This window comes from Molothrus ater, chromosome Z, assembly GCF_012460135.2.
Source record: "Molothrus ater isolate BHLD 08-10-18 breed brown headed cowbird chromosome Z, BPBGC_Mater_1.1, whole genome shotgun sequence".
In the NCBI taxonomy this organism is placed as follows: domain Eukaryota; kingdom Metazoa; phylum Chordata; class Aves; order Passeriformes; family Icteridae; genus Molothrus; species Molothrus ater.
The window spans coordinates 54812690-54835669 of NC_050511.2; the positions used below are offsets into that span (position 1 = coordinate 54812690).

The 22980-nt window shown below is 35.9% G+C and overlaps 1 protein-coding gene across 8 annotated transcripts in view; it reads right to left on the minus strand.

The window, feature by feature from the left end:
- Positions 1-22980, minus strand: part of CSNK1G3 (casein kinase 1 gamma 3) — a 68062-nt gene that overhangs the window by 28155 nt on the left and 16927 nt on the right. For 5 of the 8 annotated variants that reach the window (XM_054517871.1, XM_054517875.1, XM_054517874.1 and 2 more), the window contains 2 exons: positions 19375-19415; positions 10453-10597 (listed from right to left, as the gene is read on the minus strand). In XM_054517871.1, coding sequence (XP_054373846.1) covers positions 10453-10597; positions 19375-19415 — 186 coding nt within the window. The remainder of the gene's footprint in view (positions 1-10452; positions 10598-19374; positions 19416-22980) is intronic. The other 3 variants (XM_036403024.2, XM_036403029.2, XM_036403028.2) reach the window with 1 other exon arrangement.

Here is a 22980-nt window from a genome sequence, read left to right on the forward strand (position 1 = left end):
ACTTGAGCTACAATTTGGTTTTCAATATGTATCATCACACTCATCTCTATACTAATATACTTAAAATGCATAATCATACCCACTTCAGAAAGACTTCACAGGAGTAGCTTATTGCTAGTAATGAAGAAGCACTGATCATATTACATTCTGTATCAGAATAAGATATGGGATAGTGTTCTTCAATTTAAAAATATCATCCTGAATTATCAGAAAGATACCTAAAACACTTGATCCTCTGATTAGATGAGAATTCCAAAACGTCCCAAAACTGTGTTTAACATGTAAAAACCTCTGCAGTGCATATGGAGCATCCTGTCTAAAATTACCCATGTTGATAAAATACTTTGATATTAACAGTTCAAAGTACTAGAAGTTCAGGGCTTTGGTTCTTAATTAAAGCACTCTTAATACTTTTGCTTAAAAGCAATAAGCGGGTGTCATTCTGCTACTTACATTCTTTCTCCATGTCTCTAAATCTCCAGAAGTTAGAAAGTAACATGTTACTAATAAAAACATATATGAGGCTTTTCCTCCCACTATGGACAGATAATGTAAGCTCTCTTAGATAAAGCTTTAAGAGATACTGGTTAAGCTAAAAACAAAGAAACTCTGATTTTTAGAAATTTAAGAAACCCCTATTTTGTTGATAAGATATTCCACTACTAATCACCAATTAAGAGGAGGTATTTTATTTCCATTTTGAATTACTCTAGCTCAAACCACTGAAGAACAAAAGAAGGAAATACGTTGAGCTTTTAAGATGCATCCCAGTTGTCTTGCAGTGAATTTAAAGAAGCCACTGGTCTTCAGTTTCTTGATTAACAATTAATTTGATTACCATTCAATCTTTTCTAGTACCTTGACAGGTCTTCTCCCCATTCTTAAAAATCCTTTTTAAAAAGTAGTACCCCTCCCCAGTTATAAGCAGAATTCAATGATTGTCACATAAATGCCACTAAAAGTTACATATAACTTCCTCTTCTTCCATCAAAAAGGAAACTTACTTTTGGCCAAAAAAGTAGATTCACATACTCCCCCTAAGTTACTTTAACATTTAAACATCTTTTCTTTCTAGGTTTAAAACTCTTAAAATAGAACCATTTTTTAAGGTACAATCATATTTCCCTATGCCTAGATATTTATACTTGTTGACAAGTAAAAAACACTTTCATTTGAATGGGCTCAATTGACTAAAGTAATCTACAATACTTAGGTGATTCTCCTGTCATAAATTTCTAAATCCATGTTAAGCCAGTATGATTTTAATCCTATTTTACTCTTGAAAAAAATCAAAGAAGTCTTGACTTGGAAATTAACTATTTGAGCATCACTTGGATTCCGGTTTCTTCTATAAAAGTTAGCTTTCATTAGCCACCTAAAACATTACTGCTGTACACCTCTGCTCTCCAAAATCAAGTCCAAACATTCAAAAAGTACTTGACTATCCACTGAGAAGGTGAAATGGGAAGGGCAGAGGTGCAAAGAGAGACCCCTAAAACAGTTCTGGGAATTTATGGATTATACTCTTTAATTTTCATTCGAATACTTTAGTCCACCATGTTTATGTACATGATGTCCAGAAAGTTTTTAAAGCTGACGTATCTGACTTCCTCTACAACTATGAAAGGATAAAAAAAGTATTAGAACAAAGAAAACATGACTAGTAGATTAAACTGTATCTGCCGAATCTCTTTAAAACAAAGAAAATAATAAGCTATTTCTGCTTTGGACCATTATCCATCTTGGTTGTCTTCCTGAAGAACTTCATCATTAAACCTGATATAAGCTTGAGACTGCATGTTGTTCAGTTATCTCTAGCAATATACACGACTAGCACAAACACATTTGTATTTTAAGGAAAAAATTCCACACAGATATTATGTCATAGCTTCAATTATTTTAGGTGTGTGTCCTCATTCAGGAAAAAAAAACTAATTTGATAAACAGGCAGCAGCGACAGCCAAAGGAAAATGTAACATACAGGTCAATGGCAATACCACTTGCATTTAACCTCATCTATCACTGACTTAATTTTGCACTGTCTCTTAGCAAAATGTCTTTATACAATACAATCTAAATTTGTAAAGCTATTAAGCTAGTAAGTAGCTTTCCAGTGTTTTTCAGTTTCTTGTAATACCAATTCCTTTTAGAGCTTTCTCTAAACCAATCAAGAAACAGACTGATGGTATCTGCATTATACCCTATTGCTGAGAATCTGTTCAATCAGACACATGCCAATAAAATACACCAGACCGCTCTTGCAGATCATGGTGTCATGTATTCAGCTTCTTATATCACACTGCCTTTTATTTGCAGTCTTAATTTTCATATGTGGCAATTCATTGGACATAAGCCAAATACTTTAAACTAGCTGGAAGATTTGCAGTAACAGTTGTCTTTCACAGCTCAGTCATACTAGTAGTCTTGTCAAGGATACAAATTAACAAACTGCCACAAACACAAATATTCCCTAGTTATTCTATGGCATCTGGTTTGAATCCTATCAAAGGAAGCGATTATAAAACTTACAGTAGTGTGTTCTGACTTGAGCCAAAGCAGCACACACAGAAGGTCACACAGTCTCTGGAAACATAGCACCTGAATGCCACTGAAATCATGATCAGCCACGAACTATAAAACTCTAAACACAGAATGAGACACTATATCACCACAACACAGACTACATCTCTTACTTACAAATATAAGAATATGTTTGCAAAAAGAAGAAACAGTAATAAAATAACTAGATCTATTTCAAAAGGAAAAATCTTCTATAGTTATTTATTTAGTAATAAATAACTAAAACAGAATTAGAGATGTATTTTATTGTAATCATGATTAAATCAAATATCCATTTATCTAACATTCACTTTGTTCACTGAACTGTCTTATCAAGCTTCCTTTCACAATTACAACTATTGTATGCCTTTCAAAGCCCAATCTCTGAAATCTGTGTGATGTCACAATACAAAATCAACATACATTTTTGATTACAGCCAGGGTTCCTATGGCCAGTAACTACTGTTTCTCAGAAACATTATCATGTAACTCTATTATGCAGCTGCCATCTGATTCTTATCAGATCTCTTACACTTATTCCAGGGGGAAAAATTACTTTAAATTCAGAAAATCCTGTACGTGTCCTTAGACTAAATCCTAGAAAAGGATTGGCATAAAACAAGAAAAACTGCAAGCAACATATTTATAATTTTGTTGGACTACACTTAAAAAATAAATTAGGCATTACCATCCATTTATGTTTTTTCACATAAACATTAGCATATTCACATTAATAACTGAGTAGCTCAACTTTCCTATGAAAGGAAGCAGATCAGCAGCAAAAACTCAAAACTGAGTCAGAGTTTTCCCCAAACAACTCATGATACAACTGCAGCAGTCATCAGTACACAGATTAACAGTGCCTATGAATAGATTCCTCTACAGTCAAGAGATTCAATATTTGATTCAGTTTAAGTGCTCTAATACTATATTCCTAAATTAAGCTTAAGAGCTTTATTTTTTAAGATTACCTGCATGTTTAGTTTTTTTAACTTTATCATGATTACCAACCACTTCAACTAACTGCTTATTGTTGATTCCCCAGCATAATAATGCCAGTCAAATTACAACAGAAGTAATAAAGCAGGACAGTGTAACTAAAAAAATGAATTAAAGAAACAGCCATCAGTTTAAGACCAAATTCTCAGCTACCTACCTAGAAGCATAGTTCAAAGCAATATTCACGTGAAGTTACTAATAAAACTCACTTTGCTCATACTGAATGTGGGCTAGCAAGATGTATTGAAAGGATATGAAGTGCAGTAACTCGAACATATCTGTAAGAATGGATAAAATTTTATTTAGATATGTAAACTAGGACTACCCTGAACTCACCTACTTCCTAACTCTGTAGTTTACGGCTAGAGATTTTGTCTTCAATATACGTTGTCATTGATCATTAGAAACATAACACCCTTGTTTTAGAAATTAAATAATACCCTAAAATCTGAAGTTCCAGTAAATTATTACTGCTTTAACTTAGTAGGAACATCCAATTAAATATAGCGGCACTTCACATTTGTGTTTTCCTGTAAACTCGCTTCAAACCTTTGTAACTTTCATAATGTTTATCCTATAATAGCAGCAAGACATCAATCCCAAAATATTTTGAATAACACAAAGTCATAAGTCATTTTAAATTGTTTCTAGAAGATCTATGAACAAAAATAATCACCTGACACAATAATCTAGCTGTAGTGCTTTGTTTCTAGCACTACACTCAAGGAGACTTGCTATTGAGACACTTCCTCATGGCATGATAGAATATCAATCTAGTAAAGTACATTACAGTCTATCAACTGAGAAAGAAATTAAGAAATTATTATACTGAAATTTTTGTCTTGGGAAGAGTTATAGCAAAACACAGATGCTGATGCACCACAATGAAATCATGCTGGGTTCTTTTTTCTCCCACAGGCTAAAGTGGAAGGCAAGGTGGCTAGGGCCAAGGGGATGAAGTAGACATGGTATCACTAGCAATCTGAGATCCTACTGCCTTCACAGTGACAGTGTAAGTCTCCTGTAACTTCTTAAATGCAAAAGATAGCTTGTCTTTCACCAGAAAAATCTGCTTCAGATATTCCATACCCTGAATATAGCTATACGAAAATAATAAATAGCTGTCACCGAACACTCAGATCTTACACACCAGCTAAAACTGGTCTGAACTGTAATTAAATGAAGAAACACATTTTCTCACCTTTAACATTTTTGTCTTTACCGAGAGGAAAAAACACTAAAGACACTGAGAACTGAACCTCATTCTTGGCCTTCAGCCCATCAAACACATTTCCAACACAAAAAAGAAAACCATAAACAGCAATGTCTAACCTACTAGTCCATATTAAACTGTCTATAAGGCACCTCATAACAAAGAAGTGTTCTTGCCTTAGGGTACTCTGCCCCCTCTCAAAATCAGAAATTCAAAGTATTTCAAACTCACTCTGCTACATTGCCAAACCAAAATTTGGTGAATCCGGACATGCTCTAAATGCCACAATAAATATTCTCCTGAGCTTGACTACAAAATGGTGAGCAGACTCCACTTACTGTATGGGAATATTTCTGTATCTCCCAAAACCACATTATGCCCACACTGAAATCCTCCTGAATCACTAATCCAACAGTAACTGTGTAATTACAGCTGTCCAAGTACTGTGATTCCGCTGTGTCAAAGGCAGCTCCGCATGATCTCAAAACCAAAAACCATATTTTTAGATACCACTACAGACCACGTCACATGAATGTTGGTACCAAATCACAATGGTTCAGGTACAGAATGCAACACTTAGCACTCATTTCATAATGGCAATGACCTTCTTAAATAAAACACCTTTTCCTACTGTACACAAATGTATATCCTATACATTGACTAGTCAATAGTAGTGATCCTGTAAGAAAAGTGAATGGCTTCCAGTATTTCAAGTGGAAGAGTTAACTAGATTTCAGCTAAAAGAACAGATGTCCAAAAGTTAAGAAAAATAAAACCTGATTTACAGTACTGAGCATCTGCCTTGTCTGAAGTTTTACCAGTAGGTTAATCCACTGCTGAACAGATCTGTGACCTGTTTTGAGATCTGTGACCTCAAAAATTACCTCAAATGAAAAAAATAAAATCTAATAATAAATGCTCCTCGCTGCTATGTTAAACAAGAACTGTTCTAAGTCTGTTCTAACAACAGCATTACAAACAGGAGTTCTACTAATTCACTTTAAGCAGTAGAAGCTGCTTGCCATTCTTTTGCTCCACTTGTCAGGTAAGTAAGTACAAACGAGTTCTCAGGCACTTGCAAAAGCTCCCAGTCATTATGATAATGACCAATCTATTAAGAGAGGTTAGAAAAATCAGACAATGAAAGCTAAATCGTTTTTATGCTCTTCAACATGCAACACATAACTTTTTTCATTTACAGACTCCTTTCTGCAAAAGGAAACTGAACCATACCTATCTGTCAGTTAAATTGCAGCATGGTGCACGAAATACACCTACACCTTATCTTCTAATCATGCAAAGAAAGCCTGATAGCATAGAAGATTAATTAAAAAATCAAAAAATACAAAACTGTTTTCTATTAATTCCAAAAGCTTTAATGCAATTTCAGGTAAGAATTCAGCAAGCATTTTATTTGGAGTATGATAGTATAGTTTTCTTATATCTCATATCTGCATATTAAGAAAATACACATTAAACAAAATTTATCAGAAGCAAAAAGATTCTAAATTCCATCCATATGTTCCCCATTCAATTGACTAGAAATTCTGCATACTGACTAATGATCTCAAACTCCCTGAGGAAAACACCCTCATAGTTACTAAACTACAAAATTATCATAGAAAAAGGAAAGTAATTTTCATAAAAATCTGTATTAATACATAAAACTTAAATGAAAGCTAAATAATGATGAGACTATAAAATAAGCCACATCTTTGAAGTAATTTTAAAAGTTGTTTTCAATAAGTTTGAGGTCCATTTCCCTAAAAAACTAAAAACATTTTTAAAAGCCCAAAAGCACTGAAAGTATTTCCTCTTTAAGAAAGATTCTTCACTTTTTTTTCCTGACAAACACCTACATGTTACTGCACATTCACAGGCATTGCAAAGAGTATACTTAAGAGTAAAGTTACATTTAGGCCTTCTTTTTGAGCAGATCGTCTCCAAAGGAATCCAGTTTTGAAATGTTAATTCTTATTCATGCAAGACAAAACCACTTTTTATTAAATACAGAGAATTAATACTCTCAGTTCCAAAGTCTTGTGTATAAAAACTGCACATCTATCATATTTCATGCCTATTTTCTCCTTGTTCTCTCAGTGAGCAGAACTACAAAAGAACCCTCTGATCCTTTTTTAATTTAAGCATGTTTTCCATTTTCATGGCATTCAAGACACAAAACAACATGACTTAGCAGAGAGATTAACACAAATATATATTTTTAAAAATCCCAAGCTACAAGGTTATTAGAAAAGCAAGAAAAAGAGATATTATAAAAATAAATAAATAGACTTAGTTGACAAATACTGGCTGCAGATAAGGAAATACCTAGAAAACAAACCATTTCAAAATCCTCTTTTCATCAAGGATGCTTACAAGATTAGAGGAAGTACAAGGATGCTCCATTAAAAAAGGTTTGAAGGTAAAATAATCTGTAATCACAATAACATTTTTTTTACTTGCTTTCAGGATGATATTGCCAGAAAATAACCTCATTTTCTTCTAGAAGTATTCATTCACATGTTAACGCCTCTTCCTCCTCCTCCTGCCACCTCCAAGTCAAGGAGGATTTCACAGGGCCTAAAAGAATTTTATCCTTTAAGCTTCAGGTTATTTTACACTATGCCAATTAATTATTTCACACTAAGTCAATTTGTAGCATAAACTATGGAATCTGTAGCTCTTATTCGCGAAAACCATGGGGTTTTTATAGAAAATATTGGCTCTCCTTACAAGACTGGGAGTACAACTCCCTTTTCACTGATTGCTTCTGAAACCAGTTTAGTAATCACTTGCTATTAATACATAAGTATACATGTAAACATGAGGAGAACAAGGGGAAGCACAATTCAGTACAATTAAATGCAAACTACACAGTCCACACAGTTATAAAGCTATAGGCCAAAAGTTGGTGCAAATAAACAAAAACAGCTAAGAAAAAGATTACTTCATTGTAAGAAAGCCTACAAATATGGATTTTTAGAAGCTTAGAAGATGGAAAGCTTGAGACATTTGTAACTTCTAGTATGGTGCATAACTGTGTATCAGAGAAACCTTCTCTCTTCACAATTGCTGTATTACAAATTTCTTCCAGCAATGGCAGCAATTTTTATATCTCCTATGACAGACTCTTCTGTAACTTGCACACTGAAGACCACTTCTTTCAATCCATTCTCTCTCTGATCAAAGAACGACCACTGCCCATAAAGCAATACTATCTACATGGATAGACCTGGTGAAAGTTTTTTTTCCACTCACTATCTCCTGTTTTACATAGGAGGTTTACATACTTGCTTTCTGAATTTATCACTTAGTGGATCAACTTTCCAAAACTATGTTTTCAACTGTTCGTGAGATAAAATTACTTAAATCTATGTTTCACAGTAAATATGCACGTCACAAAAAATCAGTAAACTAAAACCAGATTACATGAGAACAGAAACTACATAATGCTACAAAGATTTTTCTGAAAATCACAGGCCATATAACTTCTCGGCTTGAGGGCCCAACTCCTAAAAGTATAGAAAAAGTGACTGCTGCCAGAAGATAAGGAATCAGCAATCTTTGTTTAACTTCTATGTTGATAGAAAAAAGAAAATTACTTTCTTCATAATGAGCCTTTGTCACAAAACCCCTTAAAATAGGCCTCAAGTGGAGAGCCTGAGAAAAGCCCACAAAGGAGCTTTCAAGGCTCTCTGCTGGGAGAGGCTTTCACTTTTGAATAAAAGCAGGTTATTGCAAAAACAAAGGAGGTCTGTAACAAAGTTTTTCATAAATATTGATGATGCTTAGTAAGTCACCAGCTCTATCTTCGCATTTTCACCCTAAAGGTAACCTCATCTTCATGCAAAGAATCAGAGAGGTGACTCTCCCTTTCAGTACTTCAACAAGACATCAGAGAAAAAGATAAAATTTGTTGCAACCAGCAAATAGGATTAAGAAAATTGAATGATATCTGAAGTAAAGAAGGATAGCTGTGACTTCACTATGTTTTTACACTAAACACAGTTCTCAGTCTTATTCACTAAATAAAAAAGTAAACATAGTTACACTCACTAAGACATTTTCCCAATAAATTCTCCTGTAATGGTTCCTACCTCTGAGAAGCACTGCCTAACTTCTGCAGTCTGAACTAGAAATTACAGCTTTATTCTTACCTCCACTACACAGCTCCTTTGCACTTTTAGATAGTTACACCTCTATATTCACAGATAGGTAATGTACCTAACTTGTGGGTTGTCATGCCCCATTAGTTAAACACTTAAGATCTCAGCTTTCTACTCATCAGTTATTTCACAATGTTAGTGTATGGTATGCTGACAATTTATAACTACTTACAAAAAAAACACCCATACTGTGATGACTTTCTCCAAACAGCAACCATAGAGACTCAAGATTTTGATTACCTATCTACAACTTTATTTTCCATCTAGGAAGAGAAATTGACAAGAGAAGTTGTGTTTTGCCTAAAGTAATCTCTAAAAATTCCTGGAAAAAAAGGTCTATATTAACTGAACATATTAGAAACTTTGTTTCACCAGAAGTAGTCTTTAAAAGAGTAGCATGAAATTTTGAAAGCTACCAGAGAAACACTGTCCAGTCAGAGCACAGATGAGCTGCCATATGATCCCAAATTTTAAGGAAAAAGGTGAAAATAGGAATTAAAAAGTATTAAAATTCATCATGACATACACACATTCAAGGTAACAAAATCAAAGTGGTATGGGCATGTTCATTGTGTATTTCTTTTCAGAGACTTTTCACACTAAGTAGGATTTTATTCTAGCTTAAGTACAATCAAAATCACTGGCACAAATTCCAGGCTGCTTTTTCTAAAAAGACCCTGAACATACATGTAGAAACATGTAGAAACATGTAAAAGCCCCTGAATAAACATGTAGAAAACCACTGTTAGTAGTCCACTCATAAAATAAAATTCTACATTAGTAGAAAAATGGGAAAAATAGTTACATGACCTACTCTAGGAATAATTTCAAGGAAAAGATATCAAAAGATTTCTTTTTCCTAAATTATAGCTGATTTAGAGAATCTGTACTCACTTTACTAGGGTAAGAAACTTTACATCTTCCTAACTGATTATATGCACTTTTGTGAAAGGCACAAAATTGTGTGAGAAGTTTTAGGTATCGCTCACCTATAAAAACAAAAGGTGACAATTGGATCATTCAGGCCACCACCATAAGAGTACTTCTGGGTATAAAAGCACCAATGGGAGTGAAATGAGAAATTTAAATATTAAACTGCATTTAAACTTCTCCTAGAGGTATTTAAGAGGTTTAAAACTAGTAAGCAGCAATATATACTGTATCAGTAGAAGTGAAGTAAAGTAAAACTGAATTTGAAGCTATTTAAGCCATCACATCAACTTTCATTCAAAATACACAATTAGTAGATTAGCAGTTTGGAGACCTACAGTATTTTTTTCAAAGAGTTGTACTGGGAATAGTCTTAGTTTAAGGTATACTTGTATGCAGACAAATGCTGTGATAGGTAGGATTTATTTAAAAGTCAGGACTTCATAGATACACTTTATTGAGTAGGAAAAAAGTTAGAATAATGGAATTTATAATTATTATTATTCACTATAATTTAATTCACTAACTCCTTGGGCTTTTTTCTGCTTTAAGTAGTAAGGAACATTTTATTAAATAGATTTATACCTCTAAACCCAGAAAACTTCAGCCAAAAATTGATCCTGGATTCATCACAGTAAAATGCATTATACTGCTTTTTACCTCCAGATCCTAGCTGCTTGTAGAATCTGTATTCCAAATGTAGCTGTGGTGCTCTCGACTTCATTGGCTCCTGATTTAAAAACAAAAACAACATTTAAAACAAAGGCTAAAAACTATACACTAACCTACTACCAGCCAAACTAGCCCTACTACTTCCAAGCCACACAAAAATTTTGAATGTTTCTTCTAAAATGACTGGCAATTAAGAAACAGAGAAAACTAAACCTCCTGCAGGTTACAGTAGTGCATATATGGATATTTACATCTTGTATTGCTCCACAGGGCCGGAGTCCAACATGCAAATCAAGTAACAGACACACGATGGAATACCTAAAAAATAGTATGTTTCTCCAAAACATGTGGATAGTATGTCCTACATTTCTCAGAAAGTAGCATTAATATGCAGCTTAACAGATTGAAAAAAAACCTCCAAATATCTATTACTTGAGAAATATATCTTTACAAGAAGCTTCTCCTAGGATCTTAATAAAAAAGACCAAGTCCTTCCACCAAATAGTAACAGCTTAGCAGAAATCAAGTATCTACATTCCAAACGATGAATCCAAAACAAGCAAAAAAAAAAGCCCCAGAATAAGTCTGTGGTCTATGCAAATTAATAAAATCTCATTATAGTGTTCAACATGCCCGTGTGTCAGGGTCTTGTAGAACTAAATGAAGTGACATGAGATTAAGCAGAAGAATACACATGCAGCCTAAATGGAAACCCAAACTATCTGATTATCTCCCTTTGCAAAGAAAAGGCTCTTTAGCACAAGATTCTTGAACTAATTTCCTAAAGCATCTTTTAGAAGATATGCCATGTTTCTTATGATATGTAACATGATCTTAATATTAAGCTCCACCAGGGGACGTTTAGGTTGAACATTAGGAGGATTTTTTTCACAGAAACGGTGCTTAGACATTGGATGGACTGGCCAGGGAGGTGGTGGAGTCACCATCCCTGGAGGTGTTTAATGTTTAAGAAAAGACTGGCCATGGGACTGAGTGACATTCTGACATGGTGGTCTTCAGTCAGAGGTCGTACTGAATGCTCTCTGAGGTCTATTCCAGCCTAATTGATTCTGTGATCTTTGAACACATCAGTGATAATTTGGAAACTAATTCCATAACTTTTGGAACTGCAGCACATAGTAACTCTCAATACAGTTATCAGCACTAACTGATACTGCTGAACACCAATTTTCAGGAAAAGTTTGGGCAAAGTGCTCATCTTTTTCCTCACATCATCATCTTAAAGCTACAAGTTTATAAACCTGTGTTGTCTCTCAGTATCACATTCAGGGCATGAAAAACTATGACCCAATATGCATGAATGAGAAATAAGTCTTCTTCCTCAACCCATCTCCCTCCAAGACTTAGTTGTTTCCTATTGCTGCTGAACTCCCTGACAGTGTATATTTATGCATTTGATCTTGCCAGGATGCCAAAGGCAGATGCCTAAAAGTAAGGAAGGACTAATGTAACAGTTTCTGCAAAAAACAAATAGAATTTACTGTATCTTTTTTGCACTCCAGAGCAACCAGCATAACCCAACACTGTATCTTTTGCAAAGATGTGAAAAGTGAGCGAGAATTTCCTAAAATAAGCAAGTGTTTATTATCCAATAAATTAATTACTAAGCAAAACTAACTGGGCCATCAAAATGTGAAATCTGTTTCAAGTTCATTATGAATTCTTTCTACAATTATTTTTGTCCCAAATACATGTTACAACCTTGAAACAAAGTGCAACTTGCTTTCCACGCACAACCCTCATTTATATTAGATTTGAATTTATCAATTCAAATCTTAAGAGTAGACTAGTGAGTCAGTGAATTAAAGATTAGTTTAAAAGGCAGTCATGACTACTCTGTAACTTCCTATCTTTCACCCAAAGAAAAATTGATGTATTTCCAGAAGCAGTTCCATGGAGGACTAAGCATAAGCACGTTTTGTCTCAAATATTCTGACTGTTATGACAAGAAAAGTGGGAGTGAAACAAAGGGTCCCATGGAGATGGAGTAGCAGTGTTCTGAGCCAGCTTCTGCTCCTGTGTTCAGTCCCTCCCAACTGATTTCCCAGAGAAAGGCTCAAAAGGTTGCCTGTGGATGCACAAACAAAACAGCATGAAAAGTCTTGTTTACATAAGAGGCTGCACCAGGTTAAATATAAAAGGAAGCACATTGGGCCTCTGTCATGACTTTTTCCGTATCTTTCCCTTTCTTTATTTTGCTATCCCAGCTCTGGGCCATCCATGCAGCAGGACTGACTACACAAATCTACAGACAGTGAACTTCTTCATTCTTCCTCTCTCTTTTCCACCTTAATTTCTCTCATCCCTTGCTTTGCCTGGGCAAAGCACAGCTGTCAAATTTTTCCCCCTACTGTACAAAATGAATGGGTTGTTAGCCAACACTTTTGGAGTCTAATAGTGGGAGTTCCAGAGTTATAACAACTGTACAAAAAAGCACAAGAGCTCCCCAGCGCGTAGTCTGGTGGCTTCATAATTTAGACTTGTAAGAATTTACAACAAAAATCACACTCCTACCAATGGCTTAACAATAAATTGGCATCACGGACATGACTCTTGTGAGGCTGAGAGGGACTTAACAGCTCTTGAGCTATTTTTAGCTGGGATGGGCTCAGATATCGCCATCTCTGTCTGGGGTACAGGATGGATCAGAAACAGGGAGGAGCAGGACATGACAGCTCAGGAAATTCCAAGCATGGACCCCTTTCCTTTTTATGGGAAAGTATGACCTAAGCCCATCTTCCTATGGGGAGTACTATGTGTCATGCTGATGGAAACACAGAGAGATAAAAATGACTTAATGACTCCTTACTAAAATGTATAGATAGCAAAAATAGAAAGACGTTTCTATAAAGTTTGGCTGACTTCTTTACAAAAATGTTCATACAGAGAGCAAGATGAGACAGACTTTTTTTTACTAAAATATTTAGACAGCAAAATTTGGCTGCAAAAGCATTTGAGAGTCTTGGTTGAGCTCTTAAAAAAACATCCACGAGATTGGCTGACCACTTCCAGAAATGTCTGGATAGAGAGAAAAATGAAAGAACAAAATTGGAATCTTTGCTGAATATAGAAAGACTTACTACACCTCGAGCTCTGCAAGGCTACAAAGCAGGAGAAAATACTGAGAGATGTGCTGGGTACCACAGTAGGGATGAGAAGTTGGACTTGGGAGTACAAGGACTTACACAAGTGCTCAGATAAAGAATTAGTATGTGAAATGAAGAGGCAAGATTCGGCTGCTTGATTTTTATAAACAGAGAGTGACGCACCCAAGTGAAGGAATCAAAAGTAGTGAGGGATGAGGATGAGGAGAAGGAGAGAACCAGAGGAGTGTTGGGCATGGCGACAAAGGCAGCTGTGGAAGAGGCTGAAGCCAGAGAAGTGGCTATAGGAAAGACAGAAGTGTAGGCAGCAGTTGGTGTAGAGCAGAAAAAAGCTGCAGAAGAGGAGGCCAAGGGATACTGCGAATCTGAGGTTTGCATACAGATAAATGGTCCTTAAGAGTCCTGGTCCCTTATGCAGTGGGCTGCCTATTGGTCAAGGGGTTTAGGTTTCCTGGAAAGGGAGAGCAGGCCTCAGGAGAGGGAGCTGCTTGCTGCTGAGAGCAATCAGGAAAAGAGGCTGAAAGCAGAAGGGCTGTTTGCTGTCAAACATGGTTATATTAGCAGGCTTCCAGCATAGCTTCAGCTTCATGTGTATGAGACAATCTTTCATGAGGAATTCCAGGATGTAGAATCTGGATTCTGCACCACTAATTAAAACTGAAACCAGAGATGATGGACAGGATCAGCAAACTGCTACAAAATAGTGCCATATATCAGAACCAAAATATCAAAGCAGGGTAACTTAAATGAGGAGAAGGAAGAAGCTGTATATAGTACCACCTCAAATATGGAGGTTCAGACTAATCCAGGTGGAAGTTTTTAGTTTAGGCACAGGCAAAAGCACAGAGTTTTAAAGAAGTGGTTCAGGTATTTACCCAAGCCCAATTCCACCCAGTGAGAAAATGGCAACCACTTTACTGCTCCAGAGGTACAGAAATGGGCCACGGGAAACAGAATCAATTGTATCTTTCACAAAAGGAAGGACATAGATCAAATTAAATTAAGCAATTAAACTTAAGCCTAGCACAATTAGCTTTAGCAGATTTTTTCATTATTGGAGCAGTGACTTCAGAAGCCTTTCAGCAGTTACTTATGGATAACTCTCAATGCCCATGATAAAGAATACTGTGCTCACACCAGTTGACAGTACCCTCTTTTCAACCACTGGTTTAGAACAAGGCATTTTTCCATTTTCCTTTCCTACAAGAAGTACGAAAAAGCAATGAGTGATGTTAACATCAAGCATATTGCTGTTGTTTTATAATCTGTACCTAGCACTGTACCCAAGATGTTTCAGCCATGTGTCCTTTTATCTTCATCTTGTTAAACAAGAACTACCATAATAAGACTCCAACTCAACTTGAATGCTAATACAAGAATTTGTAAGAATATGGAGGCCTCACAGCCAAGGGTTTTGCCTTGCCATGCCCTACTTCACTCAGGAAGAAATTAGGATTATTTCTGTTGCCTCTAAGTTTGTCTGCTGTGATGTATAGTACTTGTAACACTTGCCCTGAAGAACTCCCCTGAAATACGGTTCATACTTGGTATTAGAACTTTGAATAGACATACTTGTACTTGCTAAAATTGTAATAGAACCAACATCCTCTACATTTTTCAGGAGTTCAGATGAAAAATCTTATTCCTAACACTAGAATACCATGCTGGATGGAAATGAGGTGTCTGAATTTCTTCCCTGTGTCCTATCAGTGTTCAATTTGACAACCCCTCGGAGATGGATGCACCATCAGCATACCCATTATTGAACAAACATTACATGGGATGCTCAGCCTCACCAAAGAGGAGTGCTCTGTCACCATCCACAATGCTACAACTTTAACTGAAGAGGCCTGAGCAAAGATGAACGATGCTGCTGACCAGATTGCTGAACAATTCCAAACACTGCAACCAAAGAACTTGTTCAATGAATCAAGCCCTGGACCCTAACTCTAACCCTGGACACCAGATTTCTTTTGGTTTTAAAGCATGGGGCGGGGAAAGTGTTTGACACAAATGGGAACTGTAATATTGGTGGGATTTCTGGTTTTAATGATGAGCATAACATTTTACAACTTTTTTGCAACTTTGATTAGCTGTGTACTGTCTTCTGCTTCCTCCCTCTCCTAGCCCTGCGTCCAATCTATAGAGATCACCATAGTCAAAGATGAGCTGTATGCCCAACCAATAATAAGGAATGTTTGAGCCACTGGGTGGTGTGGAGGACCTTGCATAAGCATGTTTTGTCTCAAACATTCTGACTGTTTTGGCAGGAAAGCTGTGATTGGAAGACAGGGTCTCGCTGAGGTGAGGCAGCACAGTGCTGAGCCAACTCCCTGCTCCACCTGGATGGAGATTTGTGCTCACTTCCCCACCCTGCACTCATTCCCTGGAGGAGAACAAAAGAGCACAAAAAATCACATTCCCTTAAGAGGCTGCACAAGGTTATCTATGAAAGGAAGCAGACTGGGCTCCCCTGCTCTCTTTTTCTTCTCTTTCACTGTGTCACTATTCCCAGCTCTGGACCAGCCACACAAGTGAGACCAAGGCAGGATCTAAGGACTGATAATATTCTTTTGCTCTCTTCCTTTTCCGCTTTTATTTCTCTTCTCCCTCACTCTGTCTGGGCAAAGCACAGCTATCATTTTCTATTCCATACTCTGTACTGAAGTTTATTGTGGGAGTGGTGAGTTGCAGAAATGCTGTCGTTTGTGAGCCAGCACCTTTAAGTAGTGTGTTGAGGGAGCTGAGAGTTTATTAAAGTGTACCGTAAAAATCACAGGCCTGCTACCCAGCATTTGTGAAAGCCTTCAAATGTAAGGGCTTGTTAACCAACACCTTTTAAGTATAAATAGTGAGTTGATTGCTGGACACAAGATGGTCACACAAAAAAGCACAAGAGCTCCCTAAAGCATGTCCAGGGTCTTTGTTGAATCCTGATGAGAATTTATAGTGAACATCATGGCCCCTACTGATGGGTCATGACATGCTCAAGCAAAAATTCCTTTAGCTAGTTTTTTGGTAGTGGTTAAGCATCTGCAGAGGAGGTAAGTTTGAGCAGCAGAGAAATATGTCAAAGGGAAAGGGAAAAATAATGAAGGAGAAGAAAAAGCTGAATAGTGAATAGGAGGTTTAAGTCAAGCACAGGGTCATGTAATAAAAGTAGTAAATCTAACAATAAGAAGAGGTGAGTAGGAAAGGTAGAGCTTTTACACACCAAACAGCTATTGCTAAAGAACCACCTGATCACAAGAAATCAGTTTGTATACTAGAAGATGAGCAGAAACACACTAACACCCCTACACAGCACTGAAAGCCCAGCTCTCAAGAGTTTCATTATAGTTCTTAAAAAAGTCTATTCTGACCTCTCAAACTGGAGTATGTGCCCAACCAGAACAGACAGTAATGAATTAAGACAGATGAAGAGGAAGATTCTGGAACTGCAGCTGTTCTACCGAATTAAATATGCATTTACTTATAAACATCATACTTTAAAATGCATATAGCTGTACAACTCTCAGACCTCACATAGAAAAACTGTTTAAGCTATTTTTTTACACAAGTCCTGAAGCTACCCTAAGCACCATAACAAGAAAATGCTTGTAGAATTTTGTCCACAAGGGAAATATTAATTCAAAACCATTTAAAAGTTTGAGTCAAAAAGAGCACTTGTACAATACACTTATTTTTAACAACACAAGCACTCCTGAAAGCTGCTGTATAAACAGAGCCATTCATTGCACTTGAGAGAAACCCACACAGTCCTTCTGCACTAGAATATATGCTTACCATTGATATACAAAACATCTGGCATAGGAGATGTCTTGCTGCACCTAAGACAACAGTAGGTGAAAACTGGAATGCTACCATGAGGAATGCAAATACAGTTTTAGGATACTGCAGCAGAGATTACAGCAACCACAAACCACACCTGCCAAGGGTAACTGCTTAGACTGCAACATAAACTTAATTCAAGTAACCCCATTCAGGAAGGCTAAACCTGAACTACAACAGGTGCAAAACAGTGAGGAAGTTAAGAGTGTCTCATTTACAATAACAAAACAAGGGTTAAGCATAGGAAAATGACTGCTCTGAAAGCACAAAAGTACAAGCGCTAGAGTAAACAAAAGCTTACATTTAAAAAGAAAAAGGATTATCTGCCACTGTATCTATAACTGTTAGAAAAAAGTACTGGCACTGTCTCAAATAGGAGAAGAACAGGAAATGTAAGAGGAAAACTGGAAAAGTCCACTACATATTCAGAGTTCTTTCAGCACTAGTAGTAAATTACATATATACTTAACTGTATTTGTTCTTAAGTGACTTCAAACTAAGTTACTCAATAAAGTTGCTCCAAGCTTTTTACTCATCTGGGAACAAGCAGCTCTAACATTGAGATATTTGGAAATCAAAAAGTAAATGTTGCCAACAACAAGTATCACCTGTGACAGCTGAAATGGGCTGAAATGGCAGCCAAGCTTACTAAGCTGTATATGTCATAAAAAACCTTTTATCAAAGCCAATCAGATAAAAAAGTTGTCTTGCTCTACATTATCAAGTAATTAGTGCTTAAAAAACCCCACTACCTTGCAATGTATTTCTAAAGGTGCTTTGTAGTAGACAGCCTTTAAATAGGCTATTTTCAGCTTTCACCAGACATACAGAGTAAGTTCAAGATATGTTGAAACAAAATGAGTGTAAATCTGATTTAACACACAATAACCCTCAAAACTGCATCCAATGTGGCTCTCTCAAGCCATAATTTGCATGTTTTAAAAACTTCTACTACTCCCAAAGTATTTCCCAAAGCAAGAAGAGTGTTAACCTGTATTTTTCAGGAGTTTATTATGCTTGTAATAATGTATGCTTGTTTATTATGTTTGTAATGCTTTTCAGATTTCTTATCTAAAGCTATGCATTTCTGCTCCCACAGTTTACCTTTCACTTTTTGAAACCATACTATGCTACATAAGAAGTTCTTTGCTACTGCAGCAACAAGAAACCAACCAGAGTCCTAAAAATCCTTCAATGATAAGAGGTAAACAAGTGAATTTCATCATGAAATACTTCAGTTATGAACACAGTCATTTACCAAGAAGTTGAAAAAATCCAGAAGCAAAATATGGCGTTACCAAAGAAGTTCCAATGATTGAGAAAAAGCCAAACAATGACGTATTAACACAATAGCCAAAAGTATCATGTTTGCAAAAGAAGTAAACATGTTACACAGCATTGCAAATAAAACATGTCTAACAAAGTGATGTGCAAATACCAGCAGTTTGAGATGAAAAACTGGGGGACAGGAGTGTGGACATTGAAATACATGCAGCCTCAAGAATTTCTGGAGCTTCTCTATAGTCACAATAGTCTGATGTTAATATTCACAATAAACTTGTTGCTCCTCTACTTGTTGGACAACAAAGGAATCTACTAAGATAACTGCCATAGAGCACATCCGTGAAGCAGCATTAAACCATCACTGACTTTGCACACACAGATTTAGCCTTGAAAACAGTGGCAACAATTAAAAACTACTTTTACTCGATATGGCCAAACTACACAATTACATCTATCACTAACTGCTTTTATCTAAGTCAATGAAATCATACAAAACTATTAAAGGTTTCAATTAAAGAAATCAACCCATTAACATCTGAAAGGAAGAATCTGATTAGTTTCTCATCCCAAAACCTTTAAAAAAATATTAACTTACCAGCTTAATTGCCACATAGTCATTTGTGTACAAATTTTTTCCTTGAAAAAAGAATAAAAACAAAAATGTGAGACACTGGCTTTTCTGTTCAAGTAAATGCCATTTAAATATCAAGAAAGTCTTCAAACTATCTTTCATCTAAGGTGCTAGTGTTCTGGCAGTGACTTAGGAAATGTGGGTTTATTAATCCAATACCTTAATTTAAAAAGATTTTTTCCTTGAATACTGTAAGAGGTGGAAATGTCACAGAGTTGCAGATATTGCACCAAGTTTGTGATTTTTTTGTACTAAAAAAGCTTGAAAATTGGTAAATCACAATAACCAGAATGTGCTATTTTCATAATTATTGCTGAAAACTATTTTAAATTTATTTTTTAATTACCATGCAGTTTGAAACATCAGCCACTAATTAAAACTAGAATTAACTAGTTAATTAATCGAGGACTGGTTTTTTCCTCAATTATGTATTTTACTAAGCTAAAACTTAGGACAGGACAATAACATTCCTGACCATTTCCTAAATGGGATTATGCCATTTAGGAAATGTATCTGCTGCTTTAAAAGAGATTCTACAACTGGGTAAGATCTTTTCAATAAGTTTCATTTCAAACTGTATGCAATGACTAAAATGTTAAGCAAGTTTTTATAGGTGTAAAATTAAAAAATAGCAGATAAAGGATAGATTAAGTTGTCACTTCCAACACTTGTTATTTCTTTACAATTTCCAAATGCAGTTAGTGTATATTATTATTAATGATAATTCTCCTTTTTTCTCTGTAGTATTACTCAGGTCTGAATTTCCTATGTTGATCTCAGTTTTGTTAAAGAAATCATATGGGGAAAACATGAGGACCAAGTCTAAAAAGTTCCCTGTGAAGAAAGTTACACAGAATCACAGAATATTCTGATTTGGAAGGGACCTACAAGGACCACTGAGTCCAACTCTTAAGAAAATGCCCCACAGAGGGACTGAACCCACGACCATGCTTTGACCAAGTGAGTTACACCAATAGTCAAATTCTATGAAGTGCTAATGAGTCTTTCAGAAAATAGAGTACGCCTGTAAAGCTGAAAGAAGATGCATTAAAAGCTTACATCTCTTAGTGGATCAAACTTCACCCAAAAAAACAAATAACCTGAGGGCTTCACAACAACAAACACATAATTCATATGATCAGTATGCTATAAAGGGGGTCATAGTCCCCTATGTAGGAACTACAGTGGATATCCAGGCATCCTAAGTACTTCTTATTGGATGACCCTATCAGTTACATTTTTGGTAAGAAGTGTACTTTGCAGTTGTTTCTGTGTTTTTGCATGGTATTAGAATCTATAAGAAGCAGTAGCCCTGCTCACTCCAGCTCTTAGCTACCTACATCACCTACTCTGAGTAAGTAACAAACCCAGTTACAGTTAAGTAACTGGATACTGAGTTCCAAAAGTTGTAATGACATACTTATTCTGAAGTAGCATCAGCAGGGACACTAAGTTTCAGGTGGTCAGTCAGGACAATCATCTCTTTAAAATACAGCAGACGCATATGTAAAACACCACTGTTGATCTGTCCATAAACACACAACAGGTATTGAGTAATGGGTCTCTTGCAACAGCAACAAGTTCTCTCTTGACTACCTTATCAGCTTATTTTAACTATATCAGTTTAATTTAACTATAACAGAGAGTCTTAAAATTAACAGCTCAATATCCGAACCATTTTAGTCCTCTGCAAGCTAATGGTTGAAGATCAGAAACTGTAATTTGCTACAGAAAGCCAACTTCCCATTTGATCCACAAGCCACTACTGAAGCGTGACCTCCAATTTCTTCTCAGATGGAAGAACAAGAGCTCCCGATATATAACTGAATTTTTATCTTCTGCGCACCAATTCATCACTCTACAACTCCAAGCCTCCTTTAAGTTCCTCAGGTCTAACCTTAGGACAAATGCTTAAAATATATTCCATTTGTAGACATGCATATAAAAAAACTAAGCACTTGTGTACACCTTTGTAGAAAGGGTGCACACTAAATACTAGATACTGTAGCAAAGCAAATGAAAAAATAAAAAAATTAAATCAGAATCTATAATAACAATGTTAACTCTTGCTTTCAGTAACTTACATTTAAAACATTTTCCTCACAAAAACCAAAAAATAGGAATTTGAAATATCTAGAATATAAGCAAAACCCACAGATATTAAAATCAGAAAGGCTGCACTCATCCTGGTGACTGTTGCAGGGCAGTACAATGTCCCATAATCTCCCTCCTATTCCTTTTACTTACTTGCTCTATTTTAGTTCAGTACTATCAAACTGTAAGTCTTAACTAATTTAATATTGTATTTAAAATAAAATACATTGTTTCACTGTAACAGCTGCAAGTAAGTTAATCAGATATTAATCCTTAATCAGCTCTGTACTTTGTGATCAAAAAAACAGACGGACAAAAAATTACCTTTACTAGTTTGCAGTTGCCTTTATGTAGAATTATCTTGCTGGTTTGATTAAGTTCATTGAGAGGTTTGAAACAAAAATTAAGATTTGAAGGCAGTATGCAAAAGTTTAGCAAATGAGGAAGAGCAATTTTTCAGCTTGATTTGTGGACTGCAAAGTCAGGTATGCAACATTGTAAATGTCAAAATGTATCAATTTTGTGTAACTATTAATAGTAGTAACAAGAGTACCTATTAATGAGACTGCAAAATTCAGTGTCCTAAGTCAGAACTGCACCAATATTGTCTTAAATTCCTCTACAGTATTAATTTGCCAAGCTTGTTTACATCCTGACAGGCCCCAGAACACACTATATTAAAAATATATTATATTATGCAAACACTGTATCACAAATAGGGCAACGAGTATTACTTCTACCATAGGCACTGGTCAACAGAAACATCACTTATATAGCCCACCATCCTCTCAAATATCTCACTGTGAGACCCACCTCTATTTTATGCATGAAGCACTTTAACTCAAGCCTTCTAACAATACTAGAGTAAATTCTTGCCATTAAGTGTCAAACTGTATTTATTAAAACATAGTTGAACTTACATATCTTGAAAACCCTAACTAATCATGCTGTCCATCTTGGAAAAACAAGTCCCCAAAGCTAAACACATAGTCTTCCAAAAGAACACACCCATCATGTCTATTAATAAATGCTAGCATTTCCAGCTTTGCTGCTTAAATGCTCCAAAACTCTATAGGTCCTTTTCAGTCTGCCTTCTCCACCATCTGATTTTCAGCCATCTGTTCAGAAGAGAAGTAGACTGACTGAATTATCCCAAATTTTCTCTACAGATGAATTCTCACTGTCCTGTTTAATAGCAACCCAAATGTTTAACCTCACTACAATAAAAAAGAAACCAAGGAATTTCCTTGCTCACTAGTATTAAAATTCTGCAGTACCTGGTTACAGCATCTCCAAGAGATCGGCCAGACCTACAAGACAGGGATGTGTCCTATACATTTAGCCCTAAATATACCTCAATAAAGTTCTTCGGGAAGTCAGAAAAGACTGCTACAATAAGCATGATGTAACTTCCATATCTTGGAAGAGAAAAGTGACTGAATTTAGGAGAGCACTGCACATAGCTAGAAAACATTT